We start from the raw sequence: 24,939 nt of genomic DNA on the forward strand, positions 1-24,939 counted from the left end.
AGGTTCTTGGAATTCCACAGAGAGGTGGCTTAGAGTCCCTTCTCTGCTTTCCATCAACTTAGCCTCTCCTGGTCAGGGAAGCAAAGAGGTAGACCAGCTCCACTGGCCATCCAGAGAGAAGGAATGTTCTCCCCCATGGATCCAAAAGGCCCGGAGCTAGCTGGGTGCATGGAGCGCACCTGTGATCCCAGCACCTTGGGAGGCTGAGGCAGGAGGATGGCGAGTTCTAAGTGAGCCTGAGCCACTTAGTGTTTTTATTTCTTCTCTATTTTATAACTGAGCACTTTTTATGTTTTACTTTGAGAGAGGGTCTCACTAAGTTGCCAAGGTTGGCCTCACACTGAGGATCCTCCTGCCTCAGCCTGGTAGCTGCTGAAATCAGACGCGAGCCACCTTGCCCAGCCCCGGTCATTCTTTGTCACCACCCCGTGGCTCCCCTTACGTAGTGCATCTTTTCTAACCCCATTAATGGACTGTGGGGTCACCAGTTTCTAAAGTGGGCAGAAGTAGTGGAGATGGTTAGGAAGGTCGATCGCCACTGGCCCTAGAGAGGGGAGCTGCACAGGGCACCCGTGTGGGTGAAGCTGCCTTGTGTCCCTTTCAGCGTGTGAAAAAGAGAAAGTAAAAGAAAGGGAGACAGAAGCAACCCTCACAGGATCGGATCTATGAGGCTTTCCTTATTAAGCAGCAGAGTGTCACATTTCCCAGAAAGATAATGGCCATTGGTCAGAGTCAGGGTCTGAGTTTTACAGGGTTCAGGGGATTCTGCTTGAACCATAGCAGAACATGGTGCTGGGGGGCGATCAGGGGCAACAGCTGTGAAAATAATACCGCCAGTCACTGGTGAGGATGAGCTCGGTTTCCCCAGAAAGTGAGGCCGAGGCAAGAGTAGAGAGCAAGTTTTATTTCAAGCATAGGAACATACGGGGCTGGGGATGTGGCTCAAGTGCAGGGTGCTGGGTTCGATCCTCAGCACCACATAAAATGAAGATGTTGTGTATGCTGAAAACTAAAAAAATAAAAATAAAAAAAATAATAATAAAAAATTTTCTCTCTAAAAAAAAATAAAAAAATAAAATTTTTTTTAAAAATAGGAACCCACACTTCTCCCAGAGAAGGGGACCCAGAGCTGGTGTCCAGGAAGTGGGAGCTTCCTGCCCTTTTCACACCTCTTAGATTTCCTTTGTTCTCCTGCCCTCTTCTCCCCTTATCTCTCCCCCTAGTGCATTAAGTGACCAGAGGCCAGTGGCTGGGCCAAATAGTGGGGGGCAGATGGTGGAGTGATCTGGCAGTGAAGTAAAGCCAGGAGGTGTTAATGAACAAGGTGACAGCTCCCCTTCAGGGAGGAACAGGTTGGAGCAGGAGCAGTGGGGGAGGGTTTGGGAAAAAGCAGGGCTTGATCTTCTTGCCCATGCCCCACCTACCTGGTGGGACCCAATCATTGATTATCTATCTCGACTGTCTTTTTGTCCCCCAGCTTCAAAAGCTCAGCGCCCATTGTTTTCCTTCTGTCCCTGGGACGTGATTCTCCTTTTCCCTCTGGGGGTTGTTTTTCAGGATCTTTCCCTTAGGGTCACAGACCTGTGCCGGGAGCTATGAATGTTGGTCCACCCTGAATATCAAGAGATGTAGCTACCCACATCTCTTCAATCCATCAAGCTAATGGCAAGAGATATCTGTCCAGGCTTCTGGGATCCTCCTCCCCAGATATGTGGTACATGTTGATGAATTGGTCCATGTCCAGGGTCATGTTGGCCCATGGACTATCGGAAACCCTCAGACATATATCCTTTAAGTCAGGAGGCAGACAGTCCCTCCCTGAATCCAACACAGGCTGCCCAAGCCCAGAAGAACTGGGTACATCGTCGTCCTGGTGATGGGTAGTGGCAGAATTCCATGGGGCACGGTTCTCTTCCGTGACAGGTGAGGGGGGCACCACCTCATTCTCTGCGGTATTCTGGGTAGAGGGTCCTGGCAACACCCCTGGCTGCATTTCTTGCTGCTTCTTTTTCCACTTTGCTCGTTGGTTTTTAAACCACGTCTGAAAGCAGAGAGGAAAGGGTGAAAAAAGATCTGAGTCAGCCATAAAGAAGAACGAAATCATGGCATATGCTGGTCAATGGATGGCAGGCACTGGAGTCGATCGTGCTAAGTGAAATAAGCCAATCCCCCCAAACAAATGGCCGAATGTTCTCTGATGTGTGGGTGGTGACTCACAATAGGCCCAGGACAGAGGTAGTGGAGGTTGGCTGGACTGGACAGGGTGGAATGGGGGAAAGGAGGAGGGATTGGAGTGGGACAGACAGTGGAAGGAGTTGGACATGGCTTTCCTGGGTTCATATGTGAATACCTGACCAGTGCAACCCCACAAGAATGGGAAGTTAGACTCCGTGTAGGTGGGACATGTCCAAAGACATTCGACTGTCCTGGATAACCAAACAGAATGAGTTAAAAAAAGAAAGAAAATGTAGTTGAGTGCCAAGGGGCGCCCTCACGTTCCTCAGTGAGATTTTTGCCCACGTGGCCTCTGTTGCTGGTTATCTGAAAAGGGAAGTTCTTTCTACCTGTCCTCTGTCCTGGGGCCCAGGGGGTGCCGAGGGGTTACACTAGCAATGGGTAGAAGAGGGCCCAGTGTCTCGTTTCACAGCTAGAACACTCAGGGTCACTCCAGGTGACCTGGGCTGCACGGAATCATCACACAGAGACAGAGATACCTTTTCCTTTGGGTCCTGGGATGGCTCCTCTGACCTTAGAGGTGGGTAGAAAGAGAGATGACCCCTTTCATAGGGGAGAAGCCATTCACATGAGGCAAGGGGTGGGGTTTCAGGGCTGGAGTCTAGCTTCCTGACCTCTGCTGTCAGCAGGTTGACTGACAGCTAGGAAGGCCACACCCAAAGGCAGAGCAAGAGCAGGGGACACACAGAGGGTGTTTCCATGGAACATTCTATCCCAAACAGGGCAAAGGGGTAGGATTACAAAAGAATAGGTGAGTGTCGCTCAACCCCAGGGGTATGGCTACTCAGAAGGCTGGCCTTGCTATCCGAGTGGGAAAAGACCGAGTCACTACCACGCCAGACTGCAGGGACCTTAGATCTCCTGGCGCATCAGGGCTGGAGGGCGTGGTAACTCAGTGTGGCTCCCCTCAGCACAGCACGCACCCCTAGGGGAGGAGGCCTTAAGTAAAAGGGGGGGGGGGTCCTGTTAGTGATGGCTCCGGTTTTATTTCTCAGAGGAAGCGTTTTGAAGTCCAAGAGTGTGGGGTGGGGTGGGGCTCAGGATGCCCTCATGGGGGAGTCCTGCCGTCAACACTCTGGAGGGACTCAGTGGCAAGGCAGTTAGTTGCACGGCATGGTTACCAATGACCCGACTCAGCAGAGCTAGAAATCTGTAAGCTGTCACTTGGGTACAGATTTGAGTGCCGGAAGCTTAGTCCCCGGTGTCATGGCATTGAGAGGTGTAGACCCCTCTATGAGGGGGGCCTGATGGGAGGTAATTAGGTCACAGGACACGGCCCTCGGAAGAGATGAAGGCCCTTTCTCAGGAAGGGGGTCAGGCCTCCCAGCCCTGGATTTTAGTGGCACCCTCTTCTCCACACACAAAAAAGAAAATCTTAACTGGGTTCCTCCAGACATCCCCACCACGGCTGACTTTAGGACTGTCAGCAAAAGAGTCTCAGCAAAAGAGTTCAGTGTAGACAAACTTCCTATTTTCGTGTCGCCCTGTTTTACTTGGCCACTGGCCAGGAAGATACCAGACACAGAAAGGGCCTTCATCTCTTCCGAGGGCCATGCCCTGTGACCTAAGACACTCCAGGTGCTGGACACCCTGTTACTAATTTTCACAAACATGTATCCAGTAGAGTAGTTTGTAGAAATGTGCAGACAAGGCCTCTGGCCTTGAGCTGGGCTTCACAGAGATGTCTACATTCCTAAGAGGAGAGAAGTTACCACCTGGGCTCCATGGTAACCCCTGGCAGGGGAGGAAGGGGAGGAAAAGTCCCCCCCTTCTCAGGTGCTGTCCTTGAAGGGTTAACTTGCCCAGAACAGTGAGAGAAAAAGCTGCTTTATGTGAACTTCTGCAGACTGGGAACTTCTGAGCCCCTCCCCTTACATGCTGGGTATAAAACTCTGAAACTCCCTGAACTCAGGGTTCAGGGGGTTAATTGATGACAGCAACAGCTGTGCCCCTGAACCTGGCTGCAGCCAAATAAAACTGTGTCCTGCTGTCTTCGGTGCCTTGCCTCGTCTGTCCCTACAACAAGATGGCCCACAGGAACCGGCTGTTGAAAAATAGGGTCACCTGTTTACCTTCTCACTTGTCTCATCTACACTTTGACCACAAGGGATGAGGGCCATCTGCCACACAGTGAGGTAGCACAAGGCCCTCACAAGACATGGCCACCCACGCCTGGGCTTGACAGTATCCAAAACCATGAACCAAGATGAACCTCTTTTCTTTCTAAATCACCTGAAATCAGGTATTTTGTTTTAGCAACACACAATGGGCTAAGACAACACAGGGACAAACCCATTTAAATGGTAGTATCTGAGATCCAGCCCGAGAGGGGCCTATGTAGCATCGTGGGCCTGGAATCAGAAAGGCCTGGGTCCCAATCAGGCTGTTGTGCTACTAATCCTTGGATGAAATTCTTTTTTTTTAATATTTATTTTTTAGTTGTAGTCGGTGCAATACCTTTATTTCACTTATTTATTTTTTATGTGGTGCAAGGATTGAACCCAGGGTCTTGCATGTGTGAGGCGAGCGCTCTACCTCTGAGCCACAACCCCAGCCCCTGGAAGGCAATTCTTCTGGGTGAGCTGTGGGGTTCTTGAGACTAAACTATAACATGTTTCACCTCTGTGCTTGCACAAGTCAGTGGTCAATACTCCTAGAGCTCAAGAATTAAAACCAAGGATCAATACATGATCAATACGTGTACCATTGGTCTACCAAAACAGACTGGTAGACCAATGGTAAAGAAGAGAGGACACAGAGACTAACCCACAAAATTACAAATAGAGGAATTTCTATCATGGTGGTTGAAGGTGTGAAGGGAGCCCTGGGTCAGGTGTGCTACCTAGAGACAGACACACTCAGGGACAAACCTTGACGACAGCCTCATCAAGATCGAGGGTGGAAGCCAGTTCGGCTACAGTTTCGAAGCTGGGTATCTGGGTCTTCTGGAAAACACTTTTCAGTACTTCCAGTTGCTCTGCAGTGAAGGTCGTGCGGTGCCGGCGAACGTGCTGGAAGTTCCCTGCCAGAGAACATCAAAAGGCTTCCATTGAAAACCATCCTCATGTGATCTTCTTGCCTGAAGCTGCCCTGAGAATCGGGAGCTTGGTCTCAAACCTTAACTCACGGAACCCCCCTCCTTACCATCATGCTGGAACTCTTCTGCACCCCCAGGAAACCAGTACCAACGTCTTCTGAGCAGGGTGTATTTTCAAGCCACAAGTGGCTTTTTAAAAAAATCATTTTCCTAAGTTGCATGGCCTGGTGACACATCCTTGTAGTCCCAGCTACTAGGGGGAGGCTGAGGCTAGAGGATTGCTTGAGTCCAGGGGTTGGAGGCCAGCCTGGGAAACAGTGAGACCATCTCAAAATCAAAGGCATTTCTGTATATCAGTGACAAATCCTCTGAGGGGGAAATTAGGAAAACTACCCCATTTACAATAGCCTCAAAAAAAAAAAAAAAAAAAAAAAAGAAACTACTTGGGAATCAACTTAATGAAAGAGGTGAAGGATCTACACAATGAAAACTACAGAACCCTAAAGAAAGAAATCAAAGAAGACCTTGGAAGATGGAAAGATTGACCTTGCTCTTGGATAGGCAGAATTAATATTATCAAAATGACCATACTACCAAAAGCAGTATACAGATTTAGTGCAATTCTGATCAAAATCCCAATGGCATTCCTCATAGAAATAGAAAAAGCAATCATGAAATTCATCTGGAAAAATAAGACATGCAGAATAGCTAAAGCCGTCCTTAGCAGGAAGAGTGAAGCAGGTGGCATCACTATACCAGACCTTAAACTATACTACAGAGCAATAGTAACAAAACAGCATGGTATTGGCACCAAAATAGTACAGACCAATGGTACAGAATAGAGGACACAGAGACTAACCACAAAATTATAATTATCTTATATTAGACAAAGGCGCCAAAAACATGCACTGGAGAAAAGATAGCCTCTTCAACAAATGGTGCTGGGAAAACTGGAAATCCATATGCAATAAAATGAAATTAAACCCCTATCTCTCACCGTGCACAAAACTGAACTCAAAATGGATCAAGGACTTAGGAATACAACCAGAGACCCTGCGTCCAATAGAAGAAAAAGAAAGTAGGCCCTAATCTCCATCATGTGGGATTAGGCCCCTAATAAGACTCCTACAGTGCAAGAATTAAAACCAAGAATCAATACATGGGATGGAATCAAACTAAAAAGTTTCTTCTCAGCAAAAGAAACAATCTGTGAGGTGAGTAGAGAGCCTACATCTTGGGAGCAAATCTTTACCCCTCAAACATCAGATAGAGCACTAATCTCTAGGGTATATAAAGAACTCAAAAAACTAAACACCAAAAAAATAAATAACCCAATCAATAAATGGGCCAAGGACATGAACAGACACTTCTCAGAAGAGGATATTCAACCAATCAACAAATATATGAAAAAAAAAAGGTTCATCATCTCTAGTAATTAGAGAAATGCAAATCAAAACTACTCTAAGATACCATCTCACTCCAGTCAGCATGGCAGCTATTATAAAGACAAACAACAATAAGTGTTGGCGAGGATGTGGGAAAAAAGGCACACTCATACATTGCTGGTGGGACTGCAAATTGGTGCAGCCATTATAGGAATGGAACCACCATTTGACCCAGCTATCCCTCTCCTCAGTCTATACACAAAGGACTTAAAATCAGCATACTACAGGACACAGCCCCATCAATGTTCATAGAAGCACAATCCACAATAGCTAAACTGTGGAACCAACCTAGATGCCCTTCAGTAAATGACTGGATTTTTTAAAAATGTAGCATTTATACACAATGGAATATTACTCAGCAATAAAAGAGAATAAAATCATGGCATTTGCAGGTAAATGGATGCAGTTGGAGAAGATAATGCTAAGTGAAGTTAGCCAATCCCCTGCCCCCCCCAAAAATGGTGAATGTTTTCTCTGATATAAGGTGACTGACTCATAGTTGGATAGAGAGAGGGAGCACGGGAGGAATAGATGAATTCTAGATAGAAATAAAACCAATTAAAAAAACCGCTTTTTTAATAAAACTTGTATCAGAAGAGCTAGATACCTCTTTTTGTATGTGAGCATGGTAATACACAAATTTTCTACAATGAAAGTCATTTTAAAATTTTTCGGAGAAAAGTAAAATATTTATCTCTCCAGACAAGAAATACTGTTCTAAACTCAGTTTTACAAATACAGTCATAAAAGAATACTAACAAGTATGACAGCATTAACATTTAAAATATAACTCATAAGTAAATTTAAAAACATAAGCCACAGAGTTCAACAAATGTAAGAGAAAAATTTTTAGTGTCTAGAAGACATCAAAAACATTCTACTTGCAGCCAATTTGGAAAGCAGTATGGAGATTCCTTGTAAAGCTGGGAATAGAACCACCATTTGACCCAGCTATCCCTCTCCTCGGTGTATACACAAAGGATTTAAAAACAGCATACTACAGGGACACAGCCACATCAATGTTTTTTTTATTATTATTATTTTTATGTTTTGGCGGACACAACATCTTTATTTGTATGTGGTGCTAAGGATTGAACCGGGGCTGCACGCATGCCAGGCGAGTGCACTACCGCTTGAGCCACATCCCCAGCCCCACATCAATGTTTTTTTGTTTTTTTTTTTTTTTTTTTTTTTTTTTAAAGAGAGAGTGAGAGAGGAGAGAGAGAGAGAGAGAGAGAATTTTTAATATTTATTTTTTAGTTCTCGGCTGACACAACATCTTTGTTGGTATGTGGTGCTGAGGATCGAACCCGGGCCGCACGCACGCCAGGCGAGCGCGCTACTGCTTGAGCCACATCCCCAGCCCCCACATCAATGTTTATAGCAGCACAATTCACAATAGCTAGACTGAGGAGCCAACCTAGATGCCCTTCAATGGATGAATGGATAAAAAAATGTGGCATATATACACAATAGAATATTACTCAGCACTAAAAAATAACAAGATCATGGCATTTGCAGGGAAATGGATGGCATTAGAGCAGATTATGCTAAGTGAAGTTAGCCAATCCCTAAAAAACAAAGGCCGAATGTCTTCTCTAATATAAAGAGAGTGACTCAAAATGGGGTAGGGAGGAAGAGCATGAGAAGAATTATCCCTAAATAGGAAAGAGGTGGGAGGGAAAGGAAAGGAGAATGGGAATTGCACGGAAGATGGAAGGAGATTCTCCTTATACAGAATACATGTATGATGATGTGAGGATAAAAGAAAAAGAAGTGGGTCACATTAGATTGGGTAGAGAGAAGTGATGGGAGGGGAGGGGAGGGGAAGGGGGGAATGAAGAACAGCAGAATAAAATAGACTTTATTATTGCTGTGGGTATATACATGACTGCATGACCAATGTGATTCTGCAACCTGTACACTCAGAAAAATGAAAAATTACACTCCATCTGATTCAAATGTATGATATGTCAAGATCATTGTACTGTCATGTGTAACTAATTAAAACAAAACAAAACAAACATTCTACTGAGGCTGGGGTTGTAGCTCAGTGGTAGAGCGCTTGCCTAGCACATGTGAAGCAGTGGGTTGGATCCTCAGCACCACATAAAACTGAAATACTGGTATTGTGTCCATCTACAACTAAAAAGATTAAAAAAAAAAATTCTATTGGGGGCTGGGGTTATAGCTCAGTTGGTAGAGTGCTTGCCTGGCATGCACAAGGCCCTGGGTTGAATCCCCAGCACCACAAAAACAAAAACATTCTACTAATGCTCTGGGGAGGGGGAAACAACTTTTAAAATGATAGCCTTTAAAATAGAGTGAATGAGGGGCTGGGGATGTGGCTCAAGTGGTAGCGCACTCGCCTGGCATGTGTGCGGCCCGGGTTCGATCCTCAGCACCACATACAAACAAACATGTTGTGTCTGCCGAAATTAGAAAATGAATATTAAAAAAATTCTCTAAAAAAATAAATAAATAAAATAGAGTGAATGAAAAATCAAATAAGAGGCTCAAATGCTTTGGTTAAGAAAGAAATGGAACTGTTCAGAGACGCCTGCCTGACATCCCAGTGGCTCTAGAGGCTGAGGCAGGAGGATTGCAGGTTTGAAGCTAGCCTCGGCAACTAAGCAAGGCCCCAGGCAAGTCTCAAAATTAAAAAATAAATATAAAGGACTAGAGATGTGTCTCAGTGGTGAAGCGCCCCTAGGGGCAACCCTGGGTACTGCTACTACCTCCCAAAGAAAACAAAAGGGAAGGCCTTGGTGTTAGCAGTCAAAAGGTCCTGAACTCAGTCCCTATCACAGAAAAATATATAAATAATTTTAAAAAGGAAATAGATCACGTACCATTTTATACCCACCCACTAGAGATTTCAATGCATGACAGAGGGCTGAGGAGTAGCTCAGAGGTAGAGCTACTGGTGGTGCTGGGTTCATCCCCAGCACCACAAAAGAAAGAAGAACTCTATGCATGACGGGATCAGATATTACACTGCTATTGAACACTCCAGGGGCGCTTGGCCCTTTTTTATTTTTCGTTTTGAGAAAGGATCTCACTAAATTGTCTAGGGCCTTGCTAAATTGCTGAAGCTGGCCTCCAACTTACTTGCAATCTGCCTGCCTCAGCCTCCCGAGTTGCTGGGATTATTATGCTTGGTCCCATATACACATATATACGTGGTACCTACTATATAAATAAATAGATAGATACATAGTACCAGGGATTGAACTCAACCACTGAGCTCCATCCCTAGCCCTTTTCTGTATTGTCTTTAGAGACAGGGTCTCGCCGAGTTGCTTAAGCATCTCGCTTGGGCATCTCGCTTGGGCCGAGTCTGGCTTTGGATTCGTTCGAAATCCTCCTAACTCTGTCCCTGCACCGGCTGGTATTACGCATGCGCCACTGTGCCCAGGTACAATGCGCTGACTCTCACAACTGTCCACCTGGTTTTGCCAAAACGAAGCGCCATCATGAAGCCCCACACCTCTCATCTTGGTTTATCCATAACCAACGGCAACTTCACCCCGCTTACCTGCCATCGCAGCCTCTGGAAGGGCGATCGAGGTCTCCTCTGCTCACTCAAGACCTCCTAAATTGGTGTGTCTGCTCTACTTGAGAATCTACTTATAAATTTGCATCCAATCAGACCCCTGCCCTAACCCTCCCTAATCCCAAACCCTCCAATGATCATTCTAGGATTTTGCTCTTGGCATGGGGCCTGGGCAGAGTGACGACTGATTCCTGACCTCAAAGATTGGAGGAAAACTCATCAAAGCTGTGCAAACAGAAAATAGAGGAAAATGCCCCCAAATTTCACTCGGGACAAAATGAAAACAAAGGAGTAAATAAATAAGGTGGGGCTGGGGTGGTGGCTCAGTGGTGGAGCGCTCGCCTAGCATGTGTAAGGCCCTGGGTTCGATTCTCAGCACCGCATATAAGTAAAGGAATAGAATAAAGGTCCATCGATGTCATGTATATATATAAAAACAAGGTGCCGAGGAAAAGAGTACGTTGGCAAGAACGCTGGGACTTGGAAGGGGTCGGAGGAACTCCGTGCCTGGGCAGCTTCGGGCGAGATCTGGAGCCCAGTCGCCCCACCGCACAGCAGCCGGGATGCGGGGTCAGGTCCCCAGCCCTGAGCCTTCCCTGGGAGGCAGCGACAGAGGAAGACCTTTCAAGGCCTAATCATGGAGGACCTTCTAGTCTCAGTTAAGAGTTTGCACTGGGGGCAGTTGGAGCCCAGGAAGCGTTTCAATAAGCAGCGGAGCTGAGCCTGCTGATCGCCTTTGCGTCTGAAATCGCGCTTCTCCCTGGCCACAGAGCCTCGAAAGCGGACCTCCACTGGGCTCTGCCAGGTTCTGACTTACACCACAGAGAGGAATTTCAGGACATGTGGGAAGAGGGACAAGCAGAGGCTTATTAAGGAAAGCAAGCAGTTTTATTCAGGAAAACAAACTGTAGAAAAGGTGTGCAGGTGCTACAGACCAAGAACTGCTTTTGGAGTCTCAGCCTTTTTTTAAATTTTTTTTTTAATTTGTATTTTTTATGATACTGGGGGTGGAACCCAATTTACCACGGAGCTACATATACCCCAGTTATTTTTAGTTTTTCTTTGAATCAGGGTTTTGCTAAATAGCTGAGGCTGGCCTTCCTTGTGATCCTCTTGCCTCAACCTCTTGAGTTCCTAAGATGACAGGTCTGGGCCACCACACCAATCTTTAGGCTTGCTTTATTTATTTATTTATTTATTAATTAGTTGTAGATGGACAAAATGCCTTTTTTATTTATTTTTTTAAATTCTTTTTTTTAAATTTTTAGTTGGACACAATACCTTTATTTTATTTAAAATAAAAATACCTTTATTTTTATGTGGTGCTTTATTTTATTTATTTTATGTGGTGCTGAGGATCAAACCCAGTGCCTCACATATACTAGGCAAGTGCTCTGCCACTGAGCTACAACCCCAGCCCTGCAGGCTTCTTCTTCTTCTTTTTTTTTTTTTTTGAGGGGGGGGGGAAGAGAGAGAGAGAGAGAGAGAGAGAATTTTTTAATATTTATTTTCTAGTTTTCGGTGAACACAACATCTTTGTTTGTATGTGGTGCTAGGGATCCAACCAGGGCCGCACGCAGGCCAGTCGAGTGCGCTACCCCTTGAGCCACATCCCCAGCCCCCTGCAGGCTTCTTTTAAAAGAAACTTTGTAGTGGGTCGCCATGACTCATGCCTCCAAGGCCAGCAATTTAGGAGGCTGAGGAAAGTGGAAGTTTAAATCCAGCCTCAGCAACTTCATTGAGGCTCTAGGCAAACTAGCAAAACCCTACCTGAAACAATTAAAGGGCTGGTGTGTAGCTCAGTGATAAAGTGCCCCTGGATGTTCAATCCTCAGTACCAAAAGAAATCAAATAGAAATTTAAATCAATAAAAATAAACCTTTATACAATAATAGCAGAGGGCTGGGGATGTGGCTCAAGCGGTAGCGGTAGCGCGCTCGCCTGGCATGTGTGTGGCCCAGGTTCGATCCTCAGCACCACATACAAACAAAGATGTTGTGCCTGCCAATAACTAAAAAATAAATATTAAAAATTCTCTCTCTCTCTACCTCTCTCTTTAAAAAAAATAAATAACAATAATAGCAGAGTTAGAAGAGAAAGTTAAGGAAATGTTCTAAAAGGTAGAAGAAAAACAGTAAAATAAAGAGTTAAAAGACAGGAAAATCAAATCAAAGATGGTAGCTGGGCTGGGGTATAGCTCAGTGGCAGGACACCTGCCTAGCATGGGTAAGGCCCTGAGTTTGATCCCAGCACCACAAGAAAGGTAGAAATACTAGCTTTACCACTAAGCCACATCCCCCAGGCCTTTTTACATTTTATTTATTTTTTTTTTTTTTAAGAGAGAGAGGATTTTTTTAAATATTGAGTTTTAGTTTTCGGCGGACACAACATCTTTGTTTGTATGTGGTGCTGAGGATCAAACCCTGGCCGCATGCATGCCAGGCGAGTGCGCTACTGCTTGAGCCACATCCCCAGCCCTTTACATTTTATTAAAAGACAGAGTCTCACTCAGTTGCTTAGGACCTCACTAAATTGGCTGAGGTTGTCCTTGAACTTGCTGTCCTCCTGCCTTACCCTCCCAATCTCTTGAGATTACAGGTGTGGGCCACCACACTTTGCAAACTCCTTTCTTCTTGTTATCTGTTGAGTTGGTCACTGTGGCCTTTTAGAGTCTAGGATTCCCAGGTGCTGTTCCCAGATTCTGTTTTCTGTTTTGCTTTGCTTTTTAGCAAATGATGGGAAGATGGTTTTAAGCTAAGGGTTCTCAAATTTTTGTGTGCATAAGAATCTGACCTGTGAAAACACAGCATATTGGGCCCCAAACTCAGAGTTTATGCATCAGCCCATCTGGGCTGAGACCTGCAAAAATGCACAAGTTTACAAGTTGCCAGATGCAGCAGCTGCTGATGCTGCTGCCTGAGACTACACCTTCAGAATCCCTGTTCTTATCATCTGCGGCCAACCTCTTCATAGGCAGTTGAACTAGAGGCCTTAGGTCAATATAGTACTTCTCACAGGTAATACCAATATCAGGTTTTCATGATTATTTTTTCTTTTTTGATCTTAATTTTAAAGGATTTTTTTTTTCTTTAGGACATCATGGATTCTGGAACATTGTAGGAACATCCAATTCTTATTAATTAATTTATTTTGGTATCTGGAATTGAACTCAGGGTCACTTTTTTTTTTTTTTTAAAGAGAGAGGGGGGAGAGAGAGAGAGAGAGAGAGAGAGAGAGAGAGAGAGAGAGAGAGAGAGAGAATTTATTTATTTATTTTAGTTCTCGGTGGACACAACATCTTTGTTTGTATGTGGTGCTGAGGATCGAACCCGGGCCGCACACATGCCAGGCGAGTGCGCTACCGCTTGAGCCACATCCCCAGCCCATCAGGGTCACTTTGAAGCCAGATTTAAAGTTAGGTAGTCAGTGTAGTTAGGTAAATCGGGTCTAATACCGAGTGAAATCTAAAATGGAGGCCATGCTGAGAATGACTCAGGGAAACGCAGGACAACTCATGGAATGTTAATGAAGTCCGAAAAGGCCCTAGGCCAAAGTCCACCTCAAAGAAGTGTTAATGAACAGCCCCCAGCAAACTTAAAGATAGCCCATCACAAAGAAGTGTACCACCCCTCGGGCCTTCCAACCTACATTCCATCCCCAAAACTATAAAAAGGGGAAACAACCACACTTCCACGGATTCCACCTCTTGGGTCCCCTTCTTCCTCCGGGAGAAGTCTTTTCTGCTGTCCTTTAATAAACTTCTAATTTCTACTCTGACCTTGTCTGGGCGTGTGCTTTTCTGGTGTTATTCTTCAACATCGGGGAAGCAAGGACTCCTCACGGGCCAACAGTGGTAACAACTTAACCACTGAGTCATATCCCCAGCCCTTTTCTGTATTTTATTGAGAGTAAGGAAAATGTTCTAAGTTAAAGCACCTAAAGAGGCTTAGCCATACACCAAGAGACCGGAAAGTTGATTGAAAGATTTACAAACAGCTACAAGGGTCATTTTGAAATAATTGGGGAAATTTAAATAGACGATCAGAAGCTGCTTTTCCTAAAAACACTGACTCTTTGAGCCTGCAGGTGCCCAACAGGTAACTTAAAGCAGGACACCACTCGCCATCTCTGCCTTTGTCTGTCTCTTTATTACCTGTCATTGTGGGTCAGGTCTGCTCAGCGCTGCACGTGGACATTTAATCATTTAAGGAATGTTCATCTAGGGCTGGGGATGTGGCTCAAGCGGTAGGGCGCTCGCCTGGCGAGCGTTCGATCCTCAGCACCACATACCAACAAAGATGTTGTGTCCGCTGAGAACTAAAAAATAAATATTAAAAAATTCTCTCTCTCTCTCTCAAAAAAAAAAAAAAGGAATGTTCATCTAAAATCTGGTCACACAAGATTTATTAGCCTTAAATTTAATTAACCTGTTCCATCTGCCTTTAAGACTGAATACACCAAGATAAGATTAACTAAGATATTTTTAAGATTTATAGGTTTTGTTTTGTTTGTTTTGTTTTGTTTTTTTGTTTCTGGGTATTGAACTCAGGGGCACTCAACCACTGAGCCACATTCCAGCCCTATTTTGTGTTGAAGAGGATCAGGCAAACGATGACAATGATGGGATGTCAGGTCCTCATCAGGCTCTCCAGCTCCAGTGCATCCCTGTTTCCGCTGGCTGAAACCCTTTTCATCAGTTCTGTTAATTATAGTGAATTTGGGGGCTTTTGACCCCTCCCCTTACAATCCTTATCAGCTACCACTAGATCTCTCCAGGACATCATTTACCCTGGGGTCAGAAACACCTGGTCTGGTAGTCTCCACCCTGATCTTCCCGCCTCTCCCTCTTATCAGGTGAGGACAGCCTGCCAGGGGCTTCGCTCTGTTTATCAGGGTGGGGGGAAGTGACCTGTCTGAGGCCACACTGGAGGGCTCTGTGGGTGTGCCTGGTGAGACTGCAGGTTTCAAACTGGAGTTTTTTAAATGGAGTTGCTTAGGCTCAGGCCTAAGGCCATCCTCACACGCTGTCTCAAAATATGAAAGAAAGAGAGAAAGAGAGAAAGAGAGAAAGAGAGAAAGAGAGAAAGAAAGAAAGAAAGGAAGGAAGGAAGGAAGGAAGGAAGGAAGGAAGGAAGGAAGGAAGGAAAGGAGGGAGGGAGGGAGGGAGGGAGGGAAAGAAAGAAAGAAAGAAATTACAAAACAATGCCTGCTGTCAGATGGCAGAAGGTATTAAGCTAAGCCCCAGAGGGGTAGGTGTAGCTAGAGCACTGTAGACATCAAAGCCTAACTCCAATCAACTCAGCTGAGTCCCTATCTATCTCTCGGACAAAATAATAGGGCTCCAATCTCACTGCCTGAGAAGTTAGTCTACTCTGGGGGAAGGAAATTGGGTTTAGAGCATTAAATATGAATGCATTTTTAAAAATACACAAAGAGTGGATCTTGAGGTGAAAACCTATAATCTCAGTGACTCAGGAGGCTGAGGCATGAGGGTCACAAATTCAAGGCCAACCTCAGCAATTTAGCAAGGCCCTAAGCAACTTTGCCACACCCTGACTGAAAATAAAATATGAAATTTTTTAAAGGGCTGCAGACTGGCGTTGCGGCTCAGTGGTAGAGCAGTTGATTAGCATGTGTGAGGCGCTGGATTCCTTCTTCAGCACCACATAAAAATAAATAAATAAAATAAAGGTATGGTACCCATCTACAACTTAAAAAAAAAATTAAAGGGCTAGGGATGTGACTCAGTGGCAAAGTTCCCCTGGGTTAAATCCCTGGTACAAAAAAAAAAAAATAAATATAAATTAAAAATCCACAATAACTGCGTTCAATAAACAGCAAGCAGGCATGCCAGAAGATTTATTTGCATAAGCAGCTTGTACAGATTAGATTTCTAAAATCTAATTGCAATAAATGAATGACCTCTAATCTCTGAAATCAGCATTCTGTGATGTTTACTTAGTTAAGGAGAGAACACTCACTTTTCTGTAAGAGTTAATATTTGCTGGGTGCGATACATGCCTGTAATCCCAGTGGCTCGGGAGGCTGAGACAGGAGGATCACCAGTTCAAAGCCAGCCTCAGCAATAGCAAGGTGCTAAGCAACTCAGTGAGACCCTGTCTCTAAATAAAATACAAAATAGGGCTGGAGATGTGGCTCAGTGGTCAAGTGCCCTTGAGTTCAGTCCCCAGTACCAACACCCCCCCCAAAAAAAAGAGTTAATATTTCCTGGGTGTTTATTTACTGAGCGACTGGATGTGGTGGCATGTGCCTGTAATTCCTGCACAGAGACAGGAGGACAGAGACAGGAGGAGCCAGAGACAGGAGGACCCCAAGTTCAAGGTCAGCATCAGAGTAGGGACTTGAAGGGACTTCCTCATCACACTGCCTGCTGAGATGGATAGACTAGAATCTGCTGGTCTGGGGATCCACCTGCTTTCTAAAGTTTCAATTTGGTATGTGGCATTTGGCATTGTCACAGGAGAAGGGGTGTCTCCAATGAAGCGTCTGAGGAGTTCCCCGAGAGAAGGGGGAACTTGACTCAGGACCAGAGGCATCCTTGGCATACAGGACAGAAGAGAATTGCAAATCAGGACAGTCAGAGGCATATATATTTTGGAAGTTTATTTGGGAAAGTAGACACAAATTCAAGAATGCACGGGGGAGGGTGCATCTCAAAGGGGAGACGTCTTTGGGCGTCAAGCAAGGAGTCCACCTTCAAGGCAGAGTGTGAGCCATCTTGAGAATGAAATAAAGTCCAGCTTTTCTTTTGAAGGAACCTTGGTGAGGAGTGAATATGGGAAGGTGTGTAGGAATGACATCAGCACTGTCATCCCAAGGTAAATTCTGTGCTCTGGTCAGTCTCTGGAACCATAGGGGGACATAGTCTTCATTATCTGATCAATTAGATAGTGCCGGATAATTCCCTAATTTACAGGTTCCTGGAGATAGGTATCTCTCTGCTTAATCTCTTTTATCGAGGGTCTAATTAGCAGTGCAGTAGGCTGAGAGTGGTGGCACGTGCCTGTAATTCGCGCTGCTAGGGAGTCTGAGACCACGACCCTAAATTCAAGATCAGCCTCAGAGTAAAGGTGGAGTTAGGCAGTTGAGTTTTTTGTCTTGCAAATTTGAAGGATGAAATCCACCGGACACAAGGGTGAGAGCAAATTTGTAAGAAAAAATAACCCTCACGGTTTCAGCTCTAGGATGAAAATACAAATAAAGCCAGGAAGAAAGCAGACTCCTGGAGATGGACAGGCTCTCCTTTGTCTGGCTGCAAGCCAATTACTCAGGAACCAGAGGGCTCATTTTCTGGGTACAGAAATGGCCCGTGGGTTTGAGAGGGAGTCTGGGTTTTATAGTTTACAATGAGGGTGACTGACCCCTGGAGACTGTGGACGGGGTATTTGGGCAAGTCAGGGACCCACTTGTGCAGGTTACAACTGTAACTCAGGAAGGCAGGCATAAGAAGTCGGAAACTCATGGCTCCTAGGAGAGATAGAAGCTCAGATTTTGAGGGATGAGAACTCAAATCCCGCCCTTTGCTCTTCTCTTTTCTCTGGGATTCAGAGTTTCCCAGAGTTTCACTCTTTGCTGTGACTCAGGACTAAACTGCTGTGGGAGAAGGTCAAGGTTAGGGCTTGGCGTTTCAGTACCTGCCTCCTCCCTGAGGACCCACAGGGGGTTGGGAAGGGATGAAAGCTGGCCCTTTCCCTCAGGGCCCACTGTTTCTGGGAAAGAACTAACTTCTAGAAGAGGCTATTTTCCTCCCTTCTCCCCAGCCACACCCTCTTTTCCCCAGGGGCTGCCTTGTAGGAATATTATTTCCATACCCCTCAAAAGTGACAGGATTTATTAGAATAATAGAAAGCCAAGCTCCCGACAGGGAGGGGCTCAAGAGAGGGAAGGCAGCAGTGTCCTTGGGCCCAGCACAGGGGGTTGGGGGTGGGACCAATCAAGCTTTTCAAGCTCAGAGCTTAATTAGCCAAATAGAAGTTCAGAATTTCAACCCCTAAGGAAACCGGCCTCTCCTGGTGGCTTTGGTCCTGTCTATTTGAAAGAAGAAGCATTTCCTGTGGGGGTCTGTGTGGTGGGCAGTTGCTAGGGGGAAGGACAGGGTAACTAAGGTGGGGCAGCCCTGGTTGCAGCTGTGAGGATCAGAGCAGGTGATCTAGGTCAGAAGAAGGCAAGTCACAGAGAGTCACAGGATGTCTCTCAGACCTGCTGTCTCCTTTCAGGTGGGCCGATGTCCCCTCCCCTCCTGGCCTTCTCACAAGGCCCTTATCCTGGCTGCCTGTGGGAGATCAACCGTCCTGCCTCAGCAACTTGGTGAGGACCTAAGCAACTCAGTGAGACCCTGTCGCAAAATAAAAGATTATGAAAAGGGGCTGGGGGTGTGGCTCAGTGATAAAACACCTCTGGGTTCAGTCCCCCAAAACGCAAGCACATCAAAACAGTGCACAGGGCAATTTACAGATTTCTCAGGAATCTGAGAGGAACAGGCCTGCAAATGAGACAGTTTAGAGGGTGAAAGGCCTGGAGAAGTATGTGGAACTTCTGAAATAAAATCCTATTTTTTTTTCCTTCTTCACATCACCTTTCTACCTACCCCCCCCCTTTTGGTACTGGGTTTGAACCCAGATGGGCTTAACCACTGGGCCACATCCCCAGCCCTTTGTTGTGTTATGCCAGATTCGTGGGACCCCAATAGACCTCCAGGAGCCGAATCCGATGCAATCACACAAGAGTCTTTATTGCAAGCTCGAGCCTGGACTCACAACTGTTCCCGATGCAGCGGTCCCAGGGAGTGAGTCCTGGTCCTTTGTTCAGTGAGATTTTATAGGTTTTGGGGGGATACTCTATGCGTCACAACATCACACAGCAAATCATTCCATACCGCGGGAAAATCAAACAACAACTCTTAACATTGATTAGCACATTCAATGGCGGGAACAAGTTGGGTAGGGGTGATTGGTTAGTATAAGAGGGGGATTCATTTGAACTGATTGGTTTAGGCCACTCTGTGGGTTTTTCCAAGAACAAGGGTCACGCCCCCTTCCTTGGACAGGCTTTGCTCTGAGGTAGAGGCTGGTTTCTCAAAAATGGAGTCACATTAGTTTCTCAGTTGTTGTTGTTGTAGATGGACACAATACCTTTATTTAATTTATTTATTTTTATGTGGTGCTAAGGATCGAACCCAGGGCCTCACACATGCCAGGCAAGCGCTCTGCCACTGAGCCACTGTTGTAGGGACAGATGAGGCAGGGCACTGAAGACAGCAGGAAACAGTTTTATTTGGCTGCAGCCAGGTTCAGAGGGCACAGCTGTTGCTGTAATCCATCAACCCCCTGAACTCCAAGTACAGGAAGTTTCGGAATTTTTACACCCAGCATGTAAGGGGAGGGGCTCAGAAGTTCCCAGTCTGCAGAAGTTCACATAAAAGCAGCTTTTTCTCTCACTGTTCTGGGTAAGTTAACCCTTGAAGGACAACACCAGAGAAGGGGAGAGCTGCTTCTCCCCTCTCTATCTTCCCCCTGCCAACTGTTACCATGGAGCCCAGGTGGTAACTTCTCTCATCTTAGGAATGTAGACATCTCTGTGAAGCCCAGCCCTAGGCCAGAGGCCTTGTTTGCACATTTCTTCAAAGTACTCTACTGGATACATGTTTGTGAAAAACTAGTAACAGGGTGTCCAGCACCTGGAGCGCTGGTATCTTCTCGGCCAGTGACCAAGTAAAACAGGGCGACATGAAAATAGGAAGTTTATCTACAATGGACTCTTTTGCAGAGACTTTTTTTGCTGACAGTCCTAAAATCAGCCATGGTGAAGATTCTGGAGAAGCCCAGTTAGGACTTTTCTGTGGAGAAAGGGGGTGACACTTCACCACAACTGCAGCCCCCTACCCCAGCCCTTTTTTATTTTTTTATTTTAAGACAGGGTCTCACTGAGTTGCTTAGGACCTTGCTAAGTTGATGAGGCTGGCTTTGAAATTGCAATCCTCCTGCTTCAGCTTCCGGAGCGGCTGGGATTACAGGTGTGTGCCACCTGCCCATCAATGATTCACATTTTAATCTTTTGCCTACATGCTTATCATGGAGCAGTATCATCAGACTGTGTGTCTGAACTTTCCTTATTCCCAGGGCATTCGTTTCGGTCACCGGCATGTTTATTGCTTCTGTGATTTGGCCCAGTCAGATAGTTTTCTAATCTTCTCCTGCATAGACCTTTCATTATTTGGGTGTGCTTTCTTATCTGTCAGATATTATAATTAATGTTTCACTTACAGGCTGCAAAATCTGTCCCAGTTTGTCATGGGAACAAAAGCCAGCTCACCAAGAGACACCATTGCACTCCTAGGAACAAACGGCCTACCCTTCCCTTTTGCCTTCCAGAACTTTCCTTATTTGTTATACTGACTGAACTTTTCAACTCAGCTGAAAATCTCCTTTGGTTTCATTTTCACTTCTAATCATAGAACCATCAGTAGATTCAGAAGAAACGGTTTCCAAACCCAGCTCATTGCTCAACTAACTGCTGATTTCTGAGAATTGCTCCCTGGTTTGTACTCCAGAAAGAAGTTGCAGTGTTATGGAGTGAGAATCACAAACCACCCCTCATGCTGAGCCAAAGTCAAAGGGCAAAAGGTCTTTTAATGAATGAGCAAGCCAGGCAAGCAGCGGGGAGTAGGCTAACGCCTCAAAGAACTCCCCAGCACGTGAACTTTGGAAGCACAGAATCTATAAAGGCAAACCCCACAAAAACCACAAGAATAACTGAGGCCCATGTAGGTCAGAAAAATCCTGTTTAGACAGATATTTTGATTACACAAGAGAATTGTTTTGATTACACATTTCAGAGTCATTTTTGTCATACATCAGGGACGCTGGAAGGTCCCACTGTACTGTCAACATAGATATAACCATCAGGAGGCTGAAAAGAAGACATTTTACAACGGAGTCAGGTCAGAACAAAATGGCATTACTTTGGTTCTTTTCTGTTTTAATAGGAAAGACATTTATTTATTATATAAGTTTTTGAGCTTCTACTGTAAGTAAGACACTCAGTAGAACAATACAGCAGTGTAAATAACAGACCATTCTGGAGGCTGAGGCAGGAGAATCACAAGTTCAAAACCAGCCTCAGCAACTTAGTGAGGCCCTAAGCCACTTAGTGAGACCCTGTTTCAAAATGAAAAATAAAAAGGTCTGGGGAAGTGGTTCTGTGGTTAGGTGCTCCTAGGTTCAATCCCCAATCCTCCAAAGAAAACAAAATCAGGCCACAGGTGATGAGAAGTGGTTGATTTGTGGTTTTTTTATGAAGGAGGAGCCCCGGGGCTTTCTGATTTGTCGTATGAAGGATGTGATGGAAATCAAAGGTTAAGCATCACACTGATGATGTTTCTGGTTTATTTTTTTGTTTAAAGATGCTCTCACTATGTGGCTGAGGCTGGCCTGGAACTTGGGATCCTCCTGCCTGGGCCTCCTGAGTTGCTGGGATGACTGGCGTATCCCATCATATCTACTAGAAGGGATGGATCTCTTAACATGCCCAGCCACTGATGTCTAGAAGTTTTGCCAAGTTAGGAAGCCCAGCAATGTGCCCACAGGTATTTGCCAGATCAATAGCTGCATACCACTTACCAGGGGATGTGTGAACTTGCTCAAGCAGTGAAACCACATTTGACTCAGTTGCTACAATAGGAATCACTGTCTGGTGACGTTTATAGTTTATGGCAGTCTGCTGCCACTGTTGGGGATGTAATTGTCTCCTACACAGGCCAAATAGATGAGTGAATGGGAATGTGGTGCTAATGGCCACCTCTGCATCATTAAGTCCTCCATGTTTGCACTGATCTCTGCAAACCCTCCAGGAAGGCACTATGGCTTTTGGGTTACCATATTTATAGCTGGAAGCAGCTCAAATGGCCTTCATTTGGCCTTTCCTACCATCATAGCCTTCATTGCACAGGTCAGAGATCAGACATGGGATTCTACCAATTGCTGAACACGTCCATTCCAATGATGCCCTCAGAAAATGGAAAAGTGCTGTAATCCCAGCAGCTTGGGAGGCTGAGGCAGAAGAATTGTGGGTTCAAATCCAGCCTCAGTAAAAGCAAGGCACTAAGCAACTCAGTGAGGCCCTGTCTTTAAAGAAAATACAAAATAGGGCTGGGGATGTGGCTCAGTGGCCGGGTGCCCCTGAGTTCAATCCCCAGGACCAAAGAGAAAAAAACAAAAACACAAAGGGAAAGTGAGCACAGGTGGACTCAGGACCCACTGCCCACTCAGCACTTCCAGTTCTCTGTTACACTGGCTGATTTCTAAACCCAGTCGAAATCTGTTTCCGTTTTACTTTCACTTCTGGTTGTAAAGCCAGGAATAGATCCTGCAGAGACACACAGTTCAAACAGTTTGGATTTCCCAATTCAGGGTGGTTTCTGAGAAATGCTGTCTGGATAGGAATTCTGAAAGGAGTTCTAGGAAAAGACATTTGTTTATGAAAGAAACAGTTCTCCAAGCAATCAGAGTGATGTCCTGGGCAATTACCTGTCCCCAATTACCTGCTGGGGTCCGAGGGGTCAATGGGGGCCAATTCATAGTGTTTCATGAAAGTGAAACCATAAGATTTGTGACAGAAAGAGGACAGTGCAGAATGGCACTGAGGATTCTGGGCTGAGGATGGAGTTTGGAACCTGAACAATGGGGAAAGCAGCTGTGTGCAGAGGGCGCTGGGTGGGGGCTGAGGGAGGCTGGGCTTAAGCCTGGGCGCTCTCCATGTAACACAGAGGAGTGGGCACAACCTGGGGGCTGCCTTTCCATCTATCTGGACCCCACACCTCCCACTTCCCTCCACTCAACGGAATTAATTGAAACTCCACTTAAATGAACTAAATTATTCACTTAAACAGGACTCAAGGATGATCATGCCCTCCTCCCACTCCTGTCTCTAGGCTAAGGCGGGAAAAGGTTATTTCATAGATGAGGTGCTTTTGGCTCCAATGGTGGCCTGGGAACATACCTTCTTGTAGAGCATAAATATTGATCAAGATGGATGCGATATCGGAAAGATACTTGCACTCCTAGGTTTACCGTGCACTATTCACAGTAGCTAAGATATGAAATCAACCTAAGTGCCCAGGGATAGATGATAGGATGAAAAAAAAAAAAAGTGGCACAGCCAGGCACAGTGGTGCACGCTCCTCAAGGGCTGAGGCAGGAGGATTGAAAGTTGGAGGCCAGCAAGACCCTGTCTCAAAATAATAAATAAATAAAAGGGCTAAGGCTTAAGTGCTCCTGGGTTCAATCCCCAGGACCAAGAAGAAAAAGGAGGGGGTGAGGCAGAAGAAGGGGAGCCCGTGGGGGTAAGAAGGTTAGGTTCTAGGAAGGGAGCTGCCGAGGCGCCCTTGTCCGCCAATGGAAAATGCCTCGGGAGGCTAAAGTAGCGGGAGCAGAGGGGACAATGGCTGTGGCACATGGAAAAGCCGGGCGGGGACCTCCATCTCAGCCCTCTGGGGCATCTTATTTCCTTACATCAAAGATAAAGTTAAAGAGTATCTGCAGACACATTGGGAAGAGGAGGGGTGCCAGCAGGATGTCAATCTTTTGAGAAAACAGGCTGAGGAAGATGCCCACCTGGATGGGCTCTTCCAATCCCTGCAGCATCTGGAAATGGGGCCGATGAACTACAACAGGTAATCCAGGCCATCGTAGATAATGTGTGCTGGCAGAGGTCTCTTCAGCACTCAAACACCTGCAGGGCCACGTGTGGAGGGCAGCATTCACAGCTGGACACATGAAAGCAGAGTTCTTTGAAGATGTAGTTGCAGCCGTCAGGAAGTGGAGAGAAGATGGAAGGAAGGTGTATATCTATTCTCTGGAAGTGCAGAGGCTCAGAAACTATTATCTGGGCATTCTACAGAGGGAAATGTTCTTGAGCTTTTTGATGGTCACTTTGATACCCAAATTGGACACCACGTGGAGAGTTTTCCAGAGAGATTGCAAACAGCATTGGATGCTCAACCAACAAGATCTTGTTTCTAACAGATGTTACTTTAGAGGCCAGGGCTGCCGAGGAAGCAGGTGTGCAGGTAGCTGTGGTGGTGAGACCTGGCAATGCAGGATTGACAGATGATGAGAAAACTTCCTGCAACCTCATCACACCCTTCATCAAACTCTACCTGCCTTCCTCAGCGTAGAGGAAGACTTCCACAGAAGACCAAACTGTTCCTCAGAGTTGTCCCCCTAGTGTCTACTTTTATTCTAATGGCAAAGTAACTTACTTCTATATACGTACAAATGTATGCAAGTGGGCTGGGGATGTGGCTCAAGCGGTACCGTGCTCGCCTCGCATGCGTGCGGCCCGGGTTCGATCCTCAGCACCACATACCAACAAAGATGTTGTGTCCGCTGAGAACTAAAAAATAAATGTTAAAAAAATTATCTCTCTCCTCTCTCTCTCTCTCACTCTCTCTTTAAAAAAAATACAAATAAAAGCATTAAAAAATGTATGCAAGTATATGCATGTGTATGCTCATTAATTTTCATGGGCACATGAGTGAGGGAAAAAAGGTCTTAAGTTCAGTGAAGAAACTTATTTAAAGATGCTCTATATGTAGAATTAGTTTGGGACCCTAATGCTAACCATCCGATTCAACCCAATCCAAGGGA

General features: G+C 45.6%; 2 protein-coding genes and 1 pseudogene across 3 annotated transcripts in view; 2 read left to right on the plus strand and 1 right to left on the minus strand.

The window, feature by feature from the left end:
- The window catches only part of DYRK1B (dual specificity tyrosine phosphorylation regulated kinase 1B), a 196,138-nt gene that overhangs the window by 39,243 nt on the left and 131,956 nt on the right, over window positions 1-24,939 (plus strand). The gene's annotated exons all lie outside the window — the stretch shown is intronic.
- Window positions 1,655-10,262, minus strand: LEUTX (leucine twenty homeobox; the record flags this gene model as incomplete). The annotated part of the gene is made up of 3 exons (XM_081274702.1): window positions 1,655-2,041; window positions 5,106-5,257; window positions 10,256-10,262. 3 exons carry the CDS (start codon window positions 10,260-10,262, stop codon window positions 1,655-1,657), a joined length of 546 nt encoding a protein of 181 aa, XP_081130828.1.
- Window positions 10,837-24,467, plus strand: LOC308637848 (enolase-phosphatase E1-like; annotated as a pseudogene). Its single transcript has 2 exons — window positions 10,837-10,843; window positions 23,777-24,467. The product of its transcript is annotated as an enolase-phosphatase E1-like (transcript).

Source organism: Spermophilus citellus (assembly GCF_964194105.1).
Source record: "Spermophilus citellus genome assembly, chromosome: 18".
NCBI lineage: Eukaryota > Metazoa > Chordata > Mammalia > Rodentia > Sciuridae > Spermophilus > Spermophilus citellus.